At 30.5% G+C, this 23,436-nt stretch overlaps 2 protein-coding genes across 4 annotated transcripts; one reads left to right on the top strand and one right to left on the bottom strand.

The window, feature by feature from the left end:
• The first annotated feature begins 5,307 nt into the window (after nt 1-5,307).
• Nucleotides 5,308-16,603, top strand: LOC106774006 (protein TSS). 3 transcript variants are annotated; one of them, XM_014660794.2, is made up of 24 exons: nt 5,308-5,407; nt 5,648-5,737; nt 5,862-5,926; nt 6,027-6,119; nt 6,214-6,286; nt 8,496-8,825; nt 8,940-9,004; nt 9,089-9,220; nt 9,384-9,425; nt 9,509-10,030; nt 10,106-10,260; nt 10,487-10,994; nt 11,495-11,557; nt 11,649-11,750; nt 11,994-12,311; nt 12,384-12,476; nt 12,572-12,673; nt 12,770-12,874; nt 13,196-13,329; nt 13,419-13,602; nt 13,774-13,905; nt 14,048-14,160; nt 14,247-14,322; nt 14,711-16,603. In XM_014660794.2, exons 2-24 carry the CDS (start codon nt 5,668-5,670, stop codon nt 16,355-16,357), a joined length of 5,124 nt encoding a protein of 1,707 aa, XP_014516280.1. In that variant the 5' UTR covers nt 5,308-5,407; nt 5,648-5,667; the 3' UTR covers nt 16,358-16,603. The 3 variants fall into 3 exon arrangements, with proteins under 3 accessions (XP_014516280.1, XP_014516278.1, XP_022642142.1); XM_014660792.2 differs by having other exon boundaries at nt 5,859-5,926; XM_022786421.1 differs by lacking the exon at nt 5,308-5,407 and having other exon boundaries at nt 5,432-5,737; nt 5,859-5,926.
• A 3,543-nt stretch (nt 16,604-20,146) lies between these two features.
• On the bottom strand, nt 20,147-21,167 carry LOC106773846 (VQ motif-containing protein 11). Its single transcript, XM_014660604.2, has one exon. It carries the CDS (start codon nt 20,953-20,955, stop codon nt 20,392-20,394), a length of 564 nt encoding a protein of 187 aa, XP_014516090.1. The 5' UTR covers nt 20,956-21,167; the 3' UTR covers nt 20,147-20,391.
• Between the last annotated feature and the right edge of the window lie 2,269 nt (nt 21,168-23,436).

The following is a 23,436-nucleotide window of genomic DNA, read 5'->3' as shown; positions in this document are numbered from 1 at the left end:
ATGAAACTATTAAACAAATAACAAATACGATAGTTTTTATCGTATGGTTTTAATATTATATTAAAAGATAACTTTAAATTTAATTCAAATTTATAAAATTGATTTGTGAGATATAATTTATATTTATTTATTATTATAAATTAATTTTATCTATGATTTTTTAAACAAGTTTATTCATCTACCATCTTAACACACACAAAAAAAAGGTTTTGGGTTCTTTTATTATTTAAACACAATAATTTTATTTTACAAATAGTTATATAAATAAATAATAATTTTAAAAATATTCAGTGGCTTCGCACTTAAATTTTAAAGTGAATTTTAATTCAAATAATTATGATATCATTGATTAAAAAATGCGTTGCCAGCTAAGGATTTTATGAAATGGAAAGTTGGCGAACCGAAATTACTGCCAATGAATGATTTTCTGAAATGAGGTACAGAGTTTGGTGCCAACTATCTACTCTTTTCCATCCTACAAAACTTTCACTATATATTAGCTTTTCACTTTTTAATATAATTTTTTTCATCAATAATATATATCATGATAAAAAATATTATAATATATAAATGCAACACAGTTAGGTCTTGAAAAGTTAAATTAAAAAATAGTATATATGTGTTTTTTTTTTATATTATTATAAAATGTTGTGTTTGGTCCATATATTAAATTATAAAATATTTCATCTATACACACTCTATGAAAAGCTATCTCTTTAACATATATTTGTAAAGATTATATTATATTTATTGGAAAAATGTGTTTATAAAATGCAATATATTTTACATAATGTTCATAAATATAAAAGTTAAAAATCTTATGATTTAATATAGAAACTAAATATATTTAACCTTAAAAAGATTTATAAAGATTGAAGTCAACTGATACAATAATGATATGTTAAAATGTAGTCATCAATGCTCCATTTCACTCTCTAACTAAGAATAAAAAGTCATGAATTGATTGTTGCAAACACAATGGGACAAGAGTTTAATGAAGAGAAAGTGGCATGAAAATCGAACAATTCTATTTCACTATTCTATTTTACTTTTTTTTTTATCTATTCAAATTGGATAATGATATTTTGACAATGTTTTAATATCATTTACATGTCATTTTGTGATTGGTCTATGTTGGTGTTTATGATTATTATTATTGATCGTTGAATAATTTTGGACCAATTAAAAAATGACACATAGACAATATTAAAATGTTGTTAGAGTATCATTATCCACTCAAATTAATATACTTCTAAAATACGGTAAGGTATAATAATTTTGATATTTTAGAATATATTAAAAAAATTAATATATCAATATTAAATAATATAAAAATTTTAAAGATTTCATACAAATATACAATATAAAAAAATAAAAAAAAATGTACTCCTTATTACATCTCAATGTTTATATTAAAAAAAATAATAATACAAGACACAAAAATTAAGCATTTTTGTGCCATAATCTTAACCTATCCATGAATGAAGAGTGCTGGCATAGCTCTTAATTTTTTACACTAGATTAATCAGAAATAATAACAAAGAAATAATAACAAATATGATTGTTTTTAAATCACTATAATAAATTAATAAGTTTAATTATAAATAGCGATTGGAGGAGATAATGTGAAAACATTTACAACATGTATTAATTTTTATATGTGAAGGAGCCAAAGTATTCATGAAAAGACATAATTGATCAATGAATCCAATGAAAGGTTTTTGGGAAAAAAAAAGAGGAGAAAAATTACTTAAAAATAATGTGATATTATATTAAAATATTATATTTTGATTCTACAAATCACTTTGACATTAACTTTTTTGTTTATATTATTATTTAATACTAATACCATTTGTTAGAATTTTAATCTTAGTCATTCGAAAATCATGTATAGTTTAAATTAATAAATCTTGAAATAATCATCAGATAAAACTGAAATTATAATAACATTATTTATATTAGTCTGGATGAAATTAAATTAAATACGTTTATCTGTACTTAATAAAAAAAAATTAATTGTCAAAATTAATGCTATTTATTTATCTCTTTAATAACTAATATTAATTTAAAAAATGAATTTAAAAATAGAAAGTAAACAATGAATTATTCCATAATGACCTAATTAGCTTTTTTAGTTAAATATTAAATAGTAATATTGATACTATTAATATGTAAATGAAACTATCCTAACTTTTAGATTGATATTTTTTATTGGCAATGAGACTTAAACTTATTAATGATTACATTTTAATTAAACATAACATAAATTTATAATTGAATTACTTACCTTAACTATGTTTATAATACGAGGACGAAAGTTAATTTAATGTTTCTAATTATATATTTAATAAATTATTAAATTGTATGATTTTGATATTTAATACATATTCATCATATAATTTTATTATTAATGCTACTTAATATCAATTTTGATATTAATTAATAAATGTTTAGATTAATTCTATTTATGTATAATTTGTATGATTAAATCAATTTTGAAAATTTTAATATTAAGTAGTAGTTTATAATTAAAGATTAAAATAAATAATTTCCATCTATATCTTTATACTTATTTTTAGTTTTAATATTAAACACTATTTAATAATAATAATAATAACAATATTTACATAAAAAAGAACTTTAAACTTCTACTATCTTTGATTAAAACTTGAATTGATCGGAGAAATGCAATCCTCCTTTGTTAAATAAAACCACACACATTATCGTCCAAAACATAAATACACAATAATTATTATTTTTTTAGTTGTATAAGTAATATATATATATTAAAAAACTCGAATTTCTTTTCAATTTAAATATTCTAAAATGTAATTAAAATATCACCATTGTATATTTAAAGTGACATTAAATATTATAAAACTTATTATACATATACCTATAATAATTATAAATATAAAATATAAGCAATATATATAATCAAAATATAATATATGAGTAGAGTGTATTTTTTACTTTATAAATTGATTTTGTAGGATTAATTTAAATATAAACATATTTATATATTTTTATTTTATTTTATTTTTAGCTAATATAATAGTTTTTCATAATATGTGTTTTAAAAACCTCTTTTAGTTTTAATATCTATAACAATTGTTTAATTTTTTAGTTTATTTTTTATTCAATTCCTATATTTATTATAACGAATTAATTTAATAACTTTTTTCTTTTATATTAACACGAATGACACGTAAAAGAAAAACAAAACAAGTGTAATTATATATATATATATATATATATATATATATATATATATAATTTAAATCACTAATAAAATATGGAAAATAATAGTTTTGGTGAAAGTAATTATAAAAGTAAATAAAAAATAATGGTATTTTTCCTTAGAAAATGAAGCAATCTTGCATTACAGAATGGTATCCCTCTACAAATATTCGATTCCAATGAAGTTTACTTTATATTTTGTCAATTAATTTGACTCGAATAATTATTCAAATATATGTTTAGAAAAACTATAGTCGTTGAATAATTTAATTATTCATATAATGTTTATATATTTGAAGGGACCACGTTTTGTATAATTCATTTTTGTCGTGTTTTTTGCATTTTTAAATTGGACGGTCATCGTTAAGTCAAAGTGTAATTACTCTTAGCCTAGGTAATCACGTTTGAAAAGATTGATCACCTTAATCACCCAAAGTTACATCATTTTCACACATAAATATTTTTGAACCTCGTGCGTACCTTATTATTATCTTTTAGTCATTCAAAATAATAAAAAAAATATTTTTATATAATTCTTTTTATAATATTTTAACACTAATTCATTATTTTATCATAAACTTAATAAAAATCGACAACATATTATCAACATCACCTATAGACTAATCACTAAAAAATAAATATTATCAAATAATAATACCGTATTATGTTAAAATATTATAGAAAAATTCGAATTGACACATCACCTTAAAAACATATTAATTTTTTTTTCATATAATAAGTGATATTTTGTATAATTAATATAGTTGATATAAATATTATTTGTTATCTCAGAGAGTAATAATAATAAATGCAAATACTATATTACGAAAACACAATTAATATAGAAACAAATAATGCATATCCTTCTTAAAGCTTAATCCATGATCTTAAACAGAAGAATCAGAACAATGAAATATTTTCGGATAATATTATTTTCTACAAAGGTTGAACAAGAGTAAAAAAATAATACTTATTAATTAAAAATACTGAAAAAATTGATGCATATTTTAAATGATTAATAAACTGCATTTAATACTTTTTGATTCATAGTTTCAAAACACAACACTCTCTGTTTTTTTATCTGTGGGAACCACGAACTGCATTAAATTTTCTTGATTTTAACAAAACATTTGCAAAATATTTTTTTTTCTTTTATTGCACAATAAATACATTTGTGAATTAATTAAAATTTTAAAGAAACAACCAATGCGATTTTAAGCTTTGCAATGACAGATAAAAAAAACATTTTTTTAAAAATTGAATAATGTACTTGTTACCACATTAAAAGTTGCACTAAAAAAATAGAGGATAATTTGTTTATAAGTATATATGGCATGTTTCAACATAAAAGAAAAGTTAATGCATTTGTTGACATGAGTAGTGAAATCAATTTCTTTAATTTATTCTTTAACTGTACAGTCTCATATCTATACAATTTTCAGATCTCTTATTCTGGTGTATGTTCGATTCGTATCCCTTTCACTAAAAGCCTGGAGCCGCTCCTTGTTCGTGCTCCCTGCACCATGACTCTTACACCGACAATCACTTTCCGCCCTCGTCAGTGCCTGGATGTCACAGTTATTTTTTTAGGTTTTATTATATATTTACAGAATAAAAAATAAAAAATGAAAAACAGAAATCCCTTCATTAACATGTAAGATCAAAATAAGCATTTGCAATTTTTCCTATTTGCTACCATATATTTTTTTCTTACCATAGAAATAAAGGGAAGATGTGAGAAAATGCATATAAATACAAGTGATGGACTAAACAGTAAATACAAAAGGTAGCAACCAATGAGAAGATGACAAGGTTGGTGCATGAGGTTCAATAATACACACAGTGTCAAAAGTGCATTACATGATACGAGATGAAGGGTGTGTGATGACACTGCACAGGAGCATGATGAAGATGCAAACATGTGATAAAACAAAATGAACTTGCGAGACAGGTGAGTGCCACGTGGCAAGAAATCAACGGCCAGTTTTGTCTGCACTGGCCATTTTGTCTTTTGCCTGAGCTCAAGTGCATGCCCACCTCAAACTTTGTTATAAGACATTTGCATAGAGATTCACATCAACACAAAGAGAGAGAGAGAGAGAGAAAGAAAAGCTATCAAGTTATTAGCAACAAGGAGAGGCTGAAATTGCTCTCAAATCCTCAAAAGGTTAAAATTCCATCACCCTTATCCTATCCTCTTCAATTCAATTTACAAAATATCATTCACTTCTCCTAAAAAACTTATCTTTCTTTCTTCTCTCACACACATATAAACTCTTTCTCCTCACTCTGCATTCTCCTTTTCTTCTTCTTTTCTATCACCCTTTTTCCATTGCTTATCAGTTTTCCTAACTTGTGCTCTCAACTTTCCATATACAAAAAAAAGTTACCTTTTTTCTGTCTCCAGTGTTCAAAGGAAACCAAAAAATGCCCCCAAGATCAGGAAAAGGGAAATCCAATAAAGCAAAGGCAGATAAGAAGAAAAAAGAAGAAAAAGGTGTTCTTTTGTTAACATCACCACAATAGTATTATATATATCATATATTGATATGTATATAGATATTGTTGCAGAGAATTCAACTGATATGCTTTTCTGCAATGTCTGTTTTCATTTGCAGCAGCAGCAGCACCTTCTCTTGTTGACATAACTGTGGTGACTCCATATGATGCAGAGATTCTTTTGAAGGTATATCTATCTATAGATATAGATATAATATTATATGACATTCTGCAGAATTGTCTTTAGTGGTGTGTTGAACTGATTGTGTGATGAAAATTTTGCAAAGGGTATCTCTACTGATAAGATTCTTGATGTGAGGAAACTATTGGCTGTGAAGGTGGAGACATGCCATTACACAAACTATTGTTTATCTCATGAGGTTGGCATTATATTGTTTATTTTATTGAGTTAATGTTTTATATTGAATGGTGTTTTCTTTTTTTATACTATGAATAATGGTGTTTGTTCCTTAGGGTAAAGGTCATAAATTGAATGACAGAGTGGAAATTGTTAGCCTAAAGCCATGTGTTCTGAGAATGGTTGAAGGTAGGTGTACTCAACAACATGCTTCCCATTCATTATCAACTACAATTTGTGTCTCATGTGCTTCTGCATTTAGTTCTTTCTACCATTTCTGCCTATAATCTCATTATACTAACTTTAATGTACTTTGCTGTTTGTTAGTGAACATGGTAATCAATCACTTTGTTTAATCACAAATTGTGTTCTTCTACTGAAATTTAATTAAGACTCATCGAATGGCTCAAAGGTTAAATGCAAATTTCCTAGGTAGTCTTATGTAGGGAGTAGTGAACTGCTTTTACCATTTATGTTTTAATCAATGCTTCTAAACTTTTGTTTTTTCTTTTAACTTTTGATCATTTCTTCCTCCAATCAACTTACATGCAAGGAATCAACTAGTTCATTGGATTTTCTTTTAAGTGAGTAGCCATAGGATAACATACTTTTACATTTATTTCTCACATGAGTAAAATAATCATAAAAAAAATGAATTTGTGTGTTTAAGAAAACAATATTAAATAAATATAAAAATTTACGTATGTTAAAATATTATTTATGTTTTTTTATAATATTTTTTTTTATTTCAAAGTCTCTAAAATATCAAAAATATATTAATATTAAGATATTTTAAAAAGTTTAATATATTTTAAAACATTAAAAATAGGTGTGCTTCATTGTATTTTAAAAAATACCCAAAGAAAAAGTAGAAAATCTAAAATCTTGATCAAGTTTTTTTTTTTTTTTTTCTTTTTCAAATGGTGAGATATTTTAAATGGTAATAAGATCATACATACTCTTGTTACATTAAACTTCTTGTATTTTAATGTTAAAGTCTTTGTTCAACGTTTGAATGTACACTAATGTCAAAAGTCCTTGTTTGAATAGCTTATTACAATGGTGTTTATAAAGATTTTGAGCTCCATAAATCTCATGACATTAACTTTTTTTTTTTATTATTATTTCATATATATATATATATATATATATATGTATATATAGGATTATATAAAGAGAAATTGTTTTATTTTCCTTTAGATACATAGTTTTTTGCATCTCCTATTTGGCCAAGATGAGATGACATATTAGAGGAGACATTGTTCCTTAGAATACAACATCGTTTAATATTTCTTAAAACATTGTAGTTTGCGTCAAATGATGTTATCATTTCTTGTGGGCTCCAACTGTTTGAAAAAAGAAATAGTGGGTTTTAATGCTCAAATGTACTATTTTTTAAATGTGCCCTTTATTGGAAAATTAATAAATCATGTAGGAGCAAGTGAAAAAGTTTCCAATTTTATTTTTAATTTTGAAATATATTTAAAAAATCTATAATCTTATTAGTATTTTGTTGTCATTTTCATAATAATGAAAATCTATTTTTGTGTGATACACGTTAATGGTAATTTATTCAAGTTGCATTTCGGTGGAAAACCAAACCCCACTTTTCCTTCGCCATCGCCATCTCATAATAGCTTCGTGTTGGAATTTAATATATACCAAAATAATACTATTTTTTTTCTTTTTATAAATAATTAAAAAGAGAAATTCAATTTTTAAAACTAACGTTTTCTGTACGCCCCTTTTTCGATATCTTAAAATTTTAAGTTCATTGAAAAATTATTATTTCATTTTTCACTTAAGAATTACCACTAATTAATTATGGTTAAAAAATATTATACGTTGATTAAAAATAATCATGTATTTTGCCGACTGTTTATTTTATTTTCTCTCTCAAAATATCAGTGTCACGGACTCACGGGTGTGATTTTTCGTGTTACTGTTTGTTTCAATTATTTAAATTTGCAGAATGAAATTCTTTTATTAATTATTTATTTAATTATCACGCTTATTTTTTTAATTCTTATATTTTAAAGAAATTGTTTCAGTCTTATGTAAACGCTTTTTATTCTTCATTTTTTTTTTTTTAAAGTGTAGAGCCATTACAAAATAGAGGTTTAAAATGTAAAAAAATGGCCGAATGAAATTTTTAAATATCATAGCTTAGACGATTTCTTTTTTGCGTAACTATAAAAGTTAAATAATTATTCAGAATATTTGTTTTAATAATTTTTATTCTTAGAAAATGAGATTTATTTATTTATTAGATTTAATTAATCATTTAAAGAGACTAATGATTATTTAAACTTTGTTTCCATTTTCATATTTAAAATAGAAAGAAAAATGATTATTTTAAACTTATTTATTACATATATTTATTTGTTTGTGCCATTAGAGGATTACACAGAGGAGGCCCAAGCAGTTGCGCACGTGCGGAGGGTCTTGGACATTGTGGCCTGCACAACAAGGTTCGGTAGGCCCAAACGGAGTTTATCAAGCCCAGAATCGAGACCCAAGAAAAACGGGAAGGCCCAACATCAGAACAAGACGAGTTTGAGCCCACCCGGGACACCGAATGGGGAATCCAGGATCGGGTCACCGTCGTCGGAGGCGCCGCCGTCGGCGATCTCCGACAATTTGGGGATGAAGGCCATTCACCCGACGCCGAAGCTCTCAGACTTCTACGAGTTCTTCTCGTTGTCTCACCTCTCTCCCCCCATTTTACGTGGGTACCTCTTCATCCTCACTTTCATTATGGTTCTGTTGAACAAGCTCATGGAAAATCACAAGCTTAACAATAATGTAATGAAAAACGTTTTTTTTTTTTTGGGTTTTGCAGAATTGAAGAGATGTGAAGTGAAGGATGAAGATGATAGGCGCAAAGGGGATTACTTTCAGCTTCAGGTTTTGGTCTTTTTCTTTGTTACTGATGCATGTTGCATGTTATGTGTATCTGACGTGAGAAAATGTTGTTGATGGTGAATGAAGGTTAAAATATGCAATGGGAAGGTAATAGATGTGGTTGTTTCAGAGAAAGGGTTTTACACTGTGGGGAAGCAGTCTCTGCACAGCCACACCTTGGTTGATCTTCTCCAACAGCTCAGCCGAGCCTTTGCTAATGTATGTTTCTCTTTCTTCTTAATCCCAACTTCTTTGTCCATATTTAGTGCTTTTACATATCTTTCATGTGAAGATATCAGAAAAATATATATAAGAATTTGATTTTTCTTCAGGCAGTTTGATGTTTTAACTAGCATTCTTACAAAATGACTGATAAATGTAGGCATATGAGTCGCTGATGAAAGCCTTTTTGGAACGTAATAAGGTACACTTTCATCAAATTAATGAAAATGATCATTATTTGCCTTTCTTTTAAAAACATCTTTCTCTAACAGCATGTTTCTTCAGTTTGGAAATCTTCCATATGGATTCCGAGCAAATACGTGGCTTGTCCCTCCATCTGTGGCTGAGTCTCCTTCAAGCTTTCCTGCATTGCCCGCAGAGGATGAAAACTGGGGTGGTAATGGTGGCGGCCAAGGAAGAAATGGCGAATTCGATCTTCGACCGTGGGCAACGGATTTTGCAATATTGGCCTCTCTTCCTTGCAAAACTGAGGAGGAGAGAGTACTCAGGGATAGAAAAGCATTTCTGCTTCACAATCAATTTGTTGATACCTCAATATTTAAGGCTGTTGCGGCTATACAGCAGGTCATGGAATCCAACTCAAACATGAAGAGAGAATTGAATTCTTCTCCGGGTGCTGTTCTGCATGAAGATCGCGTGGGAGACTTATCCATTGTAGTCAAACGTGATATCCAGGATGGAAATAAAAAGCATGATTCTATGCAAGTTGAACCCATCATGCAAAAGGATGATGTTCAGAAGAATTTAATCAAAGGGTTGACAGCTGATGAAAGTGTAGTTGTTCATGTAAGTCAATAACCTGTTCCTCAAGGGTGTAGATGAATTGTGATTGTTCATTTTTTTTCTCTTTGTTGAGTACAGGATACTTCTTCCTTGACTGTCGTTGTTGTACACCACTGTGGATATACTGCAACAGTAAAGGTTGTGGGTAATGTGAACATGAGGAAGCCTAAAGTACGAGACATTGAGATAGATGATCAGCCAGATGGTGGGGCAAATGCTCTCAACATCAACAGGTTTTGAACAATAAACTTTTCTGCAAATGTTAACTGTGGATGGATGATCTGGAAATGGTAGCACTTTTAGGTTGCGTATTATGTCAGGCAACATTTATGTTATCTTTCTCTATTTGTTAATTAGATCCATTTCAATGCAAGACGACTTGTCACCCATAGAGATTTATCTTAATAGCAAATTTATGATGATGTCTGACAAAGTGACACATTTTTGTGATCTGTGCAGTTTGAGGATGCTGCTTCACAAGTCTGGATCTGATTCATTAGAAGGGAGTGTATCATCCCTATCAATTTTGGATGACGAAGATGCTACTAGAAGCCTTGTTCGAAAGGTTATTCAAGAAGGCATAGAGAAAATAAAGGAGGAGCCAAGTATTTCAAAAAGGTCTATTCGGTGGGAACTTGGTTCCTGTTGGATGCAGCATTTGCAAAAACAGGAAACTTCATCTGATGACAGTTCCAAAAACAAAGAAGATGGGAATGACGTTGAGCAAGCTGTTAAGGGTCTTGGAAAGCAATTTAAATTTTTGAAGAAGAGAGAGAAGAAATCAAATAACGTAGATGGTACAGATTCTCGAGAGCAAAATGACTCTAGCCCTGGAGATGTGAATGACAATGCTGATAAAGTTGAGCTGAACAGTGGTGATTTTAGTAACTCTAGTGAATTAGAGAAACTACTTTCTAACGAAGCATTTTTGCGTCTCAAAGAATCTGGAACTGATCTTCATACGAAGGTTTCTGACGTATTTTGAAGATTGCATGCTTCATTTTGGTGTATTCTCATGTTGTTGCTTTTTTATTTGCAACTTTAATGATCAACATGTTGATATTCTAATGAAGGTTTTGTCTGGAGAAAAGTTTTATAAGTTCAAGAACAACGTATTAAAGGGGAGAATTTTGAATAATCTGTTGTGATAAGTGGTTATTGAAAATTGAATGCTTACTAAAGGTCTTTTAAGAGTATTTGATGGTATATTTTCTGAAGAAATTAAGTTCATTAAATGTTAGATACCAATCACCTTTGGAATGCGATCTACATTTCTTTTTTGAAAATTTTCTTGTACTTTTGTTACATCTTTTGTGACTACGTCATTTCCAATTTTATTACTTTAGTTTATATTTAGTTTGTTTTTGGTGCTATTTATGCTGCTATGTTTATGAAAATGAATCTTTCATTATCTTTCTTGTACTTGTAACTGTATTAATCATTTCAATTTATTTCTTCTTGCAACAGTCAGTGGATGAGCTTATCAACATGGCACACAAGTTTTATGATGAAGTTGCCTTGCCAAAGCTGGTAACGTTACAATTCTCAAAGGACTTTACATTCGTTTGAATAACATAAAGGTTGTAGACATAATTAAGAACATAATGAATCAACTTTTTAGGCTATGGACTTTGGATCACTTGAACTTTCTCCTGTGGATGGGCGAACACTGACCGACTTTATGCATTTAAGAGGCTTAAAGATGCGATCTTTGGGTCAAGTGGTGAGAATACTTTTCTCTATTGCTAAGCTTCCTGCAGAATATTGGCTAGCTGAGGATTAATTTTCTGGATGTAGTATGTTTTAATGTTCTTTCAATCTCTAGAGCCTCTTTTTGAACAGTTTTCAAATATTACCACTATTCTACTGCTTGAAAGCTGCTATTGTACTCTAGATAACTTTCTACTTTAAGTAGTTTTTGTAATATGGTTTTTTTTTTTTGGTTCTAATTTCATGTGTTGATCAGGTTAAACTTGCTGAGAATCTTCCTCACATACAATCCCTTTGTATCCATGAGATGATTACTCGAGCTTTCAAGCATCAACTTAAAGCAGTTATTGCCTCTGTTGAAAATGTAGCTGATCTATCTGCAGCCATTGCATCAACACTAAATTTCTTACTTGGTGGGAGTCGAACAGAAGATAATGATCAAAGTTTGAATGATGATCATAGTCTCAGAATTCAGTGGCTACGAATGTTTTTGTCCCAAAGATTTGGGTGGACACTGAATGATGAATTTCAACATTTGAGAAAGTTGTCGATTCTCAGAGGGCTGTGTCACAAGGTATCAGCATTTTGTCTTATTCTATTTGTCATACAAGAAGCTTTTATTAATTGCCCTTGTTTTTGTTTTCAGGTTGGATTGGAATTATTCCCTAGAGATTATGACATGGAGTCTATTAAGCCCTTTGGGAAAAATGATATTATCAGCTTGGTTCCTGTTTGCAAGGTGAGGTCATGCTTATGTAATAGTCCCTAGATCTATTTTATGTGTAAATGTATAATTTATTGAACCATTTACACAGAAGATCATTTTTTTTACAGCATGTAGGGTGCTCCTCAATAGATGGACGCAATTTGCTGGAGGCTTCAAAAATTGCTCTTGATAAAGGAAAACTTGAGGATGCTGTAAATTATGGAACAAAGGTACATATCACTTTTTTCGGTGTCTGCATGATGTGTCCTTTTCAAGTTTACTAGTTATTAATATGGCAGTGTTTTGACAATACTATCATATTGCAGGCATTGGCTAAAATGATGGTTGTTTGTGGACCCTATCATCGAAATACTGCTAGTGCATATAGTCTCCTAGCTGTGGTTCTCTACCACACAGGAGATTTTAACCAGGTACCAATAATTCATTTTTTCCTAAGCTATTGTAGAAATCTGAAAATTTTCTTGATACATATTTTAAGCTAAGAGATAGTCGGAGAAAATATTGTTTCTTTTGTCCTGAGCTACTATAGGGGAAAGAGATGAAAGAAAGAGAAAAGGGGAAAGCATGTTTAATACTTTCTGAACCTAAATATAATAACGAATCAACAGAATTTACTGAGGGTCTTGAGAGAGTACTGCATGGCAGTGGACCTGTTTAGTATCTTTTACTCTTTATGTAGTGATTGGTAAAAGATTTGGAACAAATGTCAACTTCTATTATTCTTTATTTAGGCCACCATTTATCAGCAAAAGGCCTTGGATATAAATGAGAGGGAGCTTGGTCTTGACCATCCTGACACTATGAAAAGCTACGGGGATCTTTCTGTTTTCTATTATCGTTTACAACACATTGAGCTGGCTCTGAAGTAAGTTAAACTTTATTGAGTTCCTTGGATGTTTATGACTTTCTGCTTGATATTCTGAAATTACTATTTTATCATGTCCCTTTTCACAGGTATGTTAATCGCGCTCTATTCCTTCTTCACTTTACATGTGGGCTGTCTCATCCAAACACAGCTGCAACATATATAAATGTGGCTATGATGGAAGAGGGCATGGGAAATGTTCATGTGGCACTCAGATACTTGCATGAAGCTCTTAAATGCAACAAAAGATTGTTAGGAGCAGATCATATACAGGTCTCTCTCTCTCTCTCTCTCTCTCTCTCTCTCTCTCTCTATCTATCTATCTATATCTCTCTCTCTCTCTATCTATCTATCTATCTCTCTCTCTCTCTCTCTTTCCATCCCTCCTTTTTCTCCCTTCCCCTATAGATGGAAGTGTTTTATACAGTATTTTTCATGTTATAGACTGCCGCTAGCTACCATGCCATAGCTATAGCTCTTTCATTGATGGATGCATTCTCTCTGAGTGTGCAACATGAGCAAACTACACTAAAGATACTTCAAGCAAAGCTTGGATCAGAAGACCTTCGTACACAGGTCATTTCCTTTTCTGATGGTATTACTAGTATAAGCCAAAGAGTACCTATCTAGGATTGAACTAAGGATTAACAAATTATTGGGGTTAATAATTGGTTTTTGCTAATCCTAAACATTTTCTTTAAACAAATCCCCAATGCAGGACGCTGCGGCTTGGCTTGAATATTTTGAATCAAAAGCCATAGAGCAGCAAGAAGCAGCTAAAAATGGAACTCCAAAGCCTGATGCATCCATTGCAAGTAAAGGTCACCTTAGGTACTAACATGGTATCCCCATTTACTGGGTTTTAAACAGGTTATATTTCAAGCTACATACATATATATTTAAGCTTTTTCTTGCAGCGTGTCAGATCTCCTGGATTTTATCAGTCCTGATCCGAAAAGAAATGATGCACAGAGAAAACAAAGGCGTGCAAAGGTGGGTAAAATGTTTTCTAGTTGATGTTTGTCTACAACTAAATATTATTTCCCAGTGTTGACTTGCTTGTAACCAATGCTTCTCTTGATATGCTATGGTAATTTATGATTTTTCTCTTTAACAAATACCTTAAGTTCCGGTTCCATTGACCATGTGCCTTTCATTCAGTACAGTCCTTAAGGGAAGACTGTGTTCCAAAGATTTTGGAAGTTTTATCCTTTATTAAAGTCAAGTTTGAACGGCATGCAACATATTACATTTTTTTGGAGTTAGCTTATAGTTTTAGGTGAAGTGCTATAGTAGTCTAATTTCAAATTAGAAGTACTTTTGACAACATTTTAGAACATTTACCTTATTTTATATTTCACATATCGCTTTTATTTCCCAGCTGCTCCCAACAAGTGATAACAATCAAGAACATGAAGATGCAGTAGCTGAGGAGAGCATTGTTTTTTATGACTCGAGAGATGCTCCAAGCATGGTAGAAGAGAATATAGAAGAAACCAATGACTCACGTGATTCTCAAATACCAAAAGAAAATAGTGATTTCACCAATTACAGGCCAGTGACAAGTGAAGTTGTTTATGAGGCATCATCCGATGAGGGTTGGCAAGAAGCAAATTCAAAAGGGCGATCAGGAAATGCTACTAACCGGAAGTTCGGCCACAAAAAGCGGCCTCTACTATCAAAGCTCAGCATCAATGGTTCTAATAATTACATTTACAGGGAAAGCAGTTCTAGGAATGAGATTACTTCACCACCACAAAGAGGAGTTCCTAGAGCAATGTTCGACGTGTCATCTCCGTCTAGACAACCAAAAGCTCGAAACATTGCTTTGAACGAGGATGCTGTTAATTATCCAACAAAAACTTCTGTGTCAAAAATTTCATCTCCAGCATCTCTAAGTTCCTTGGCTTCAAAGTCTATATCTTACAAAGAAGTAGCTCTGGCTCCCCCAGGTACAGTTTTAAAGCCACTGTTGGAAAAGACTGAGATGGACAAGATTAATGCTGAAGATGAGATATCCAGCAGTCTACCTGTGACATCAACCAACGAAGGTACGTTCCGAAGTTCCATAGTTAATGCAGTTTCTCAGCATGATGAAACAGAGGAAACACAAGAAATCGAACCTCAACAAGAAAATTCTGCATTGGAAGTTGAAAAGGTTTCCCTTGCTTCTTCTGATCAGGAAAAACCCACAGAAACAAATAGCAGTAAGCTTTCAGCTGCAGCCAAACCTTTCAATCCAGGAATGTTGTCCATGTCTCACCATTTAAATTCAGGTTCCTTCACTAGCATGTATGATACAGATGTTAGTCAAGGCATGAATGTGGAGCCTGTGTTTCCCCCTGCTATTGCTAGGGTCCCTTGTGGACCTAGATCACCTCTATATTACCGAACCAACTATACTTTCCGCATGAAACATGGTTTTAGTAAAAGCCAAACACCCATAGGAGAAAGAAGCGGATTTGGATCTCCAAGAATTATGAATCCTCATGCGCCTGAGTTTGTTCCAAGAAATGCTTCTCAGATAGAAGCAAATGATTCCAATTCAAATGTTTCCGATGAGCATAACTCTTTATCTGAGGGAAGCATGGCAGAAAAAAATAAGCTAGATGAAAATTTCTCTGAAATCAAGGCAAGTTCCACAAAAAACAGTATTTCTGAATCTGAGAAGTCCGAGATAGCAAGGCAGATATTGCTCAGTTTTTTAGTGAAATCTGTCAAGGAAAATATTGACTCCGTGGATGAGTCTAACGAAAGTGAAGGAAAAGTTGGCAAGTTGGAAAATTGTGATGATGAAATAGCTAATGACAGTGCTGTCATAAACATTATGTATGGAAATGAAGAAAAGAGTAAGGCAGTGCCTCATTCCAGTGATAGTGATGAGCAAGAGACATTAGGTGTTAGTGAAAAAAAGAACAATGATGAAGGGTTCATAGTTGTCTCAAAGAGGAGGAAAAACAGGCAGAAGATCACAAATGGAGTCACAGAATTGTACAACCAACAGTCCATTTGTGCATCAGTTCGTTAAGTAGAGTTATGAGATGAATAACCAATATCGCTCATCTGAGTGTTTGTCTGGCCAAAAGCTCTGGACATCATATTGTTTATAGGATATAACTTAATGGCCTAGAATTTTGGTCACTCAATTCATTTTTGTTTTCTGTCAATATAATAAGTCCCTTCTGGATTTCTTTATTTTCTATATAGTAAGTTTTGTTCTGAAACTTAAGAAATTGTTTAATCAATAAAATTGCTGATTAGCAACATGATTTCAGTACTGATGTTGATTCTGTTGCCGGAATAATTTCATTTCACATCTGCACTTGAACATAGTTTCTTTGTCTTTCTTCTTCTTAGCTGAACTTAACTGCATCGTTTTATTTTCTTGGGCTTTTGTCAAGCTAATAGGGCCTAGTTTCTACCTTGCGTGGATTTGGCCATGCATGAGCAGGCACAAAGTTATGTCTATTTAGCTATGAATGAAGTATGATTTTAGTTTCTGAACTTACATGTGAAAGATAACATTTGAATTAGAATATATTAAACGATGTAAACCATTCAACTGTCATTTTAAAACGTATTCAAGATAACATTTGAGTTAGAATATATTAAACTATGTAAACAATTCAACTGTCGTTCTAAAACGTATTTGACATATTAAAAAAATCATAATATATCAAAGTTTGAGATAAAAACGAAATTTCCAAGTTTAAAAACTAAAAACATATTAACAGTGTTTTTTATTAGCAAAGTAAACCTTTATTTTCCTTTCTTTTATAGAATGTAGGTATTTCCACATTAGACAATTTTACTCTATACTATCATTATAGACAGTAAAGTTTAGTCTCCCAATATGTATTGCAGAATGTACAAAACTTGAACTCCAAAAGGATTGCTTAAACAGGAACAATATTACATCCATTGATCCATGTTTTGGGTGGTAAAGTGAAATTAACTACAAAATTATGCAGTGGCTAATAATTTCAAGGTTAAGAATGGTATTATGACTTAAGGGTGATGCATGACAGAAAAATTTAGTGTTGAGTCATTTTCTGAAGCTTAAATGGGAGTCCAAATGCAGAGCATGGTTGTTGAATATTATCCACAACTAAAAGAAATGATGTTTAGTTTTGTTGTGAAGTGGCTCAAGGGTATGGGGTCATTTTAATGGACTCAATGTGGGAAGCAAATCATGATCCTAACCAACTGTGAAATTAAATTCAACAACACTTAACCCCATTGAGAGGATTATGATAGTTAACCAAATCAGTCATGTCATGTATTTTTTTCTTTTATACCACAACTTGTTATATTCACATAATGTGAAAATTAGACACTGATTAACTGTTGTAAAATAATAGTTTATTGCAAAAAAAAACTTTGAATTTGTACTTAAAATAATTTGTCAAATAAAGATGAAGCACATTACATAGCAGAATAGCTTGAAGTTGAATACACATAGCAATCATTATTGTGATCATGGTGCATCATATTTGTTTGTGACTTTTGGATGGTGGGTTCTCTAAACATTGTTTGTCAAAAAAGTGTATAAAATAAGGCCAAAGTTATTGAGTGATTAACATTAAAATATTTTATATGAATGTTATGCACCTTTTTTTATTGTTGGATTCTGAGAAATGCACCTGTTCATTCACTAACAAAGCCAAAATATTACGAATCTGTGCGTATAACATTTGTGAAGAAATTGAGTGCAACATGATTTCGCTATCCTCATTTTCGTAAAGTGTGTGTTTTGTCCGATCAGTGATATAAAAATTTTAAAGTTATTGAAAATTTTTATGATACACTAAGAAGAGTTAATCATTAATGAAGTAAATCACTTCTAATATAAAATCTTATTTTATTAAAATATGTTAAGATTTTAAATATAATTCAATTTTAACAAAATCGACTTGTTTGCATACATTCACGCATTGTAAATTGTATTATTTTTAGTCGATGTGAGACTTTCAATACATTTTCTTATGCTGAAGTATATACATATCAAGTATGAAACTATATATTGATGGATGATTCGATAGTTGCATGGTCATGAATGGTACAATAGATTCCATAAACAACAAATTTTGCTATAATAAACTCTAACCAATGATTATCATATCATATTAAAAAGTGAACTTAAGTCTAACTCGAACCTCATATGTAACCTAAGATTTATATACAATCAATGCTGCTGTAAATTCATGTTATACATTGTATGTATTGTCTAATTAATAATATGAAAACCTCAAGAGTTATTGAAAATTTTCAGATGATTCATTAAAAAAATTAATCATCAATAAAAATATGAGTTGTCAATATAAAATACCTAATATTACTTTCAACCTAAAATTTTAAAATTTTATGTTTATCGGTTTTGTTTTTCTTATACGTTTCTCAACTTTCTTATTCGTATAAAACTTTTAATTCATATTTAGATTTTGTAACAATAAAAAAATGTTATCTAAGTAAAGTAAATGTTTGAAATAGAATTTAGTAGCAAGTGATGATTAATAAGGTGAATTGGTAGCACTAGGGTTAAATGCATGGATCTACAAGACCCTATTACCCTATTTGTTACAAAATTGATCACAAGTAAAACCCTAAATTATGAAATGTTACCCAAACAATGAAGGGGGGGAAACGGTTCAAGAATTGTTTTCTCTATTAGGGTTTGATACTATATCACAATCTGAAGAGAAAATTTCATATGTCTAAGTTGATATCATTATCAATTCAACACCTTGTGTCGTGTAAGCATACATAAAAAGTGATAAGAACTTATATGTAACATTGCCAACCCAATGGATAAAAGCATGTGACCAGAAATATTCCATAATCATAAATATTTTTGGAAACAAAACATCACTTTCAAACTAAAATGTGTACTTCTACCTTTTCTTCCTTTCCTTTGTGTATAGATTTAAGAAAGGGAGAGATATAATTTAAAAAATAATATTACAAATTTTGAAAATATAGTATTATTTTATTAATATGGATAAACTTGATTAAGACATAAATTAAGAATATGCTTTTTATTTGTATTCTTACCCAAGACTCTAAATAGAAGTTGGTGGTGGAATGATTGTAAAATCAACATTGGTAATGATTGTGTAGTCTAACTAAAACTAGAGACCCTATACCTCCTTCCCTATAAAATTAGTTTAGAGTGGTATATCCATTTTTTTTTATGAAATTTTATTTATTTATTTATTTATTGTTTTTCTCCTAAATTATGGAATAAAATTTTGTCTTATTGATTTGTTTGGTTGTAACTATGAATAAAATAAGATATTTGGTGGGAATGAAAAAGGGAAAAAGTAATTTTAAAAAATTATGAGAAATGTAACAATCGTATTTACTTATTTGGTGGTTTTTTCTATCAAATTATATATCTTTTAAACATTTACTTTTACCTAATTTTATTTGACTGAATTATTAAATATTTTATTTACATGCTATTTTATCTTAAAGTATATCTTCTTTGCTATAATTTTTATCTTAACGTATTTTTTTTGTTATATTTTTTCTTATTCTCAAAATATACTCTTTCATAGGTCCTAATTAACTATTAAAGTTGTAAAATTAAATTTAACAAGATAATTATCCTTACTTTTTTTTTAATAATTATTATTGATTATAAAATGATTTTAGACCAATCAATTATAAAATGAACACGTTGTTATTGTAAAAAATATTATTAAAATATATATTTTTTTAGTGATAGAAATATAAGTTAGAGTTGAAAAAGACATTATAGGCTTATACTTATGGATTGAAGCATTAATTGCAGTTTCTTAAAAAGTGCAACGTGGAATTATCCTTAAAAAGGAAAAAGAAAGTGCATTAAGAAACAGTATCAGCGTTTATACTACCCAACCAAGGTTTCTTCACGCTACCATCTATACACATTCACGCATACGTAGATACACATACATACACGTACATAGATACATTTATACATTCATCTATCCAACATAACATTAAACAATCAAAGTGGCAATGGCTTAAATCATTCATTCGTTGATCCCATCATCAAAATTAAAGAAAAGATAAAAATGGTTAATTGCGGTGGTTGTGGTGGGTGGTGGTGGCGGCGGCGGGGGCGGCGGTGGCGGTGGGAGAATGCAAAGGGAAGAGAGGCAATAGCTCAGGAGGTTGAGAGGCTCTGGGGGTGGAGAGAGGGGAAGGGTGCAAGTAGAATCCTTTTTCCGCAATCGCTCTCTCTTCTTCTTCCTCGTGCGGCGTGCGTGGGCTCCCACGCGCCAGCATCATCTCCAGCGGGGAAACGGGTGAGGCCATCACGAGGTTCTCGCATGTTCTGTTTCGGAGTAGGGACAAGTTGTTGGAGGAGACCATGAGCACGGGGAGGTCCAGGTTCTTGGCGGCGGCGTTGCGGCGCTCGTGGAGCTTGAAGTTGGGCCTTTTTGGGCCGACCAGGGGAGATTGGGCCGCCAGCCGCGAGGGAAGAGTGAGGGGCAGTTTTGGGGCGGCGGGGTCGTCGGAGGCCCCGGTGAGTTTCTGGACGACGGCGCGGAAGTTGGATGGGTCTGCTTGGACGAAGGTGGTGTTAGGAGTTGTGGGGTCGGAGGCGTAGGTGGTGGTGGTGGCGGCGGTGGAAGCCATGTGATGTGAACAATGTCAAACGTTGTTGTTTATTGTTGGAGAGGAAGCGGGAAAAGAGGAACGAAAAATGGGGTTTTATAAGAAGAGAAAAACCGGGTTTCTTTGGGTGGATGTGTGGCTATGGGTCCGTTTGCTTTCACCCAAAATCAAAAACAGAAGAAAGCAACAGATTCTATGGATTTGGAGAGAAAAAGTTAGAGGGAGTGTGTCACTTTTTCTCAAAAGACACAAACACCCTTCACTGAAAGACTGAAATATTGTATTGATTTTTGAAGTTTTATGAACAGATTGCTTTGCTTGAATGTATGAGATATGTATGAAGTAAGAAAAAGGACATGTGATACTTTTTCATATTGGAAAGATACTTTAATACGTAGTTTGTAAGGTTGACATGTAATTCTGTAACATGCAAGAAGTGTCTCTATCAGAAAGAGAGAAAAAAAAAATGTGATGATATATATTCGTATCTTCTTAATGTATTCAGAACTCTGAAACTGTTTATTACGTAATTCTGCATGAAAAAATGTATGGTTGTTGAGTGTTTGTGTTTTTAACTGTGGTACTATTACATATAGAATAACATAATAATAACATAAGAAGGCAGCTTTTGTAAAAGAAGAACTTTTGTGATGAGTGGAACTTTGTATCTTTCTTTTATCCTTGCAAGTGAAAATTCATTATCATGACATGATTGACATCATGAAGCTTTTGAATGCGAGTATTATTCAAGTTTGTCGCAAAAATCAGGTGGTTTGAATTAATGAAGAATTTGTTTAATGAGTGGAGCACAGCACATGGGCATGCACCGAAGAACACAGAAGAATAACAGTAATAATAGGAAAAGAAAAAGTTGGTTTAATTTATAATTTCACTGTGTTTTTCACTTGGTGGTGAATATGAAAAAGGGAAATGAATGAATGCATGCAATGTTAAGCTGGCATTGAATGATGAGTCATGGCGGGGTCAGCTCACCATTGAAACAAGAAACAAGAAACAAAAAGAAAGAGAGAAAGCAAAGCTATTTTGCAGAAGTCTCAGTTTATCATCAGAATCTCACCATCATCTGCCTCGTGATTCTCACTTTCTTCCACCTTTTCCTATTAATAATCTACACGCTAAAATTACTCATTTCTCTTCTGTAATATATATTAAACCGATATAAGAACTGCTTTGCGTGAAGAAATGGAAGTTGAGATTGAAGACAAAAGTAGTGTGAAGTGAAGGTTGGTTGATTTTGGGTTCATGGCAGTTTGTTTGCTTTACTCTTGGATTGCTTTGCTGGATACGATTTGATTTTTCTGACTTCTGACACTTTTTCACAGTTTTACTTTATTTTCGAAGATGATATTTTAATAATTTTTTAAGGAAAATAATTTTTTGACACCAATTTGACACTGCACACGTGTCAAAATGTGATTGGACGATTTCAAATTAAAAAAAAAATTTTGGTTTTTTTCTTCTAAATATGTCCTTGTCTCAGTTTTTTAATTTAAAATCGTCCAACCACATTTTGATACGTGCGCAATGTCAAAATGGTGTCAAAAAATTAGTGTCAAAATATCATTTTCCATTTTTTAATAACTTTTTAATAAGAGGAGATATATTATTATTTTATTGATTTATTTAAATTTATATTTAAAAAATTATTTAAAATATACCATTACATGTATGTTGTTTAAAAGTTATTAAAAAAGCTTTTCCACTTTTCTTCTGTCTCCTTTATCAACACTGCTACCATGAAAAACACTTCTTCTAAGTTTATGAACATCAATAAAAGGAAATTGAAAGTCTCTACAATCATAACCCATTATAGTAATAATAATACAAAGAAAAATATCTCAATCATTTATATCATAGCTTTTGGCTAAAGAACAAAACCACCCACAATCCTTCCACGTACTTCTATTTTCTTTTTCTTTTATTTTATAATATTAATGATGTTTTATACATCTCTTTTTTTATTTATTTTAAGAATATAATTAACTTTTTTATATTCTAATTATTAGCTTTAAGTTGGAGATATGTTAAACGTTTATGAAGTGTCGATTGTAAGTTATTACTAAATATAAGTTTATAGTGTTAGTGCGTAAAAAAGAGGTGAACTTTTGAGCAATAAAAGTTGCTTTTGTGAAAAATTTACCATCATTTTTTATTCCTTGTGGGTTTCTACCAAACACCTTGTTAATGAATGCATGAGGTACTACAAGCTGCTCATTAGGAAAAAATTAACAATACATGATTAAGGAATCATATATTTATTACNTTTTTATTCTAGATTTCACATTAATTAAATATAAAGACTAAATTTATAATATATATAAACGTGGTAGATGTTATTTTGTTGAATAATTTAATAGAATTGAAGCAGGTTTAAATTTCAGTGCATTAATATAGTTTCTTTTGATTGAGATTTTGTATTTTAGCATGTTAGTTATTGTTAGTTCTTTTACTGAATTAGGAAGGTTGAATTAAACTTAAATT

The sequence above is a fragment of the Vigna radiata genome, chromosome 9, assembly GCF_000741045.1.
Source record: "Vigna radiata var. radiata cultivar VC1973A chromosome 9, Vradiata_ver6, whole genome shotgun sequence".
Classification (NCBI taxonomy): Eukaryota; Viridiplantae; Streptophyta; class Magnoliopsida; order Fabales; family Fabaceae; genus Vigna; species Vigna radiata.
The sequence above is the reverse complement of the archived record's forward strand: the minus strand, read 5'-3'. Positions and strand labels throughout refer to the sequence as shown.

Excerpts from the sequence above, each read along its gene's own strand:
- LOC106774006 (XM_014660792.2), top strand. The coding sequence starts at position 5,668 with ATGCCCCCAAGATCAGGAAAAGGGAAATCCAATAAAGCAAAGGCAGAT. Across the intron at positions 12,674-12,769 it reads CTGTAAATTATGGAACAAAG|GCATTGGCTAAAATGATGGT; the intron begins GTACATATCACT and ends ATCATATTGCAG. Across the intron at positions 13,330-13,418 it reads CACATTGAGCTGGCTCTGAA|GTATGTTAATCGCGCTCTAT; the intron begins GTAAGTTAAACT and ends CCCTTTTCACAG.
- LOC106773846 (XM_014660604.2), bottom strand. The coding sequence starts at position 20,955 with ATGGCTTCCACCGCCGCCACCACCACCACCTACGCCTCCGACCCCACA.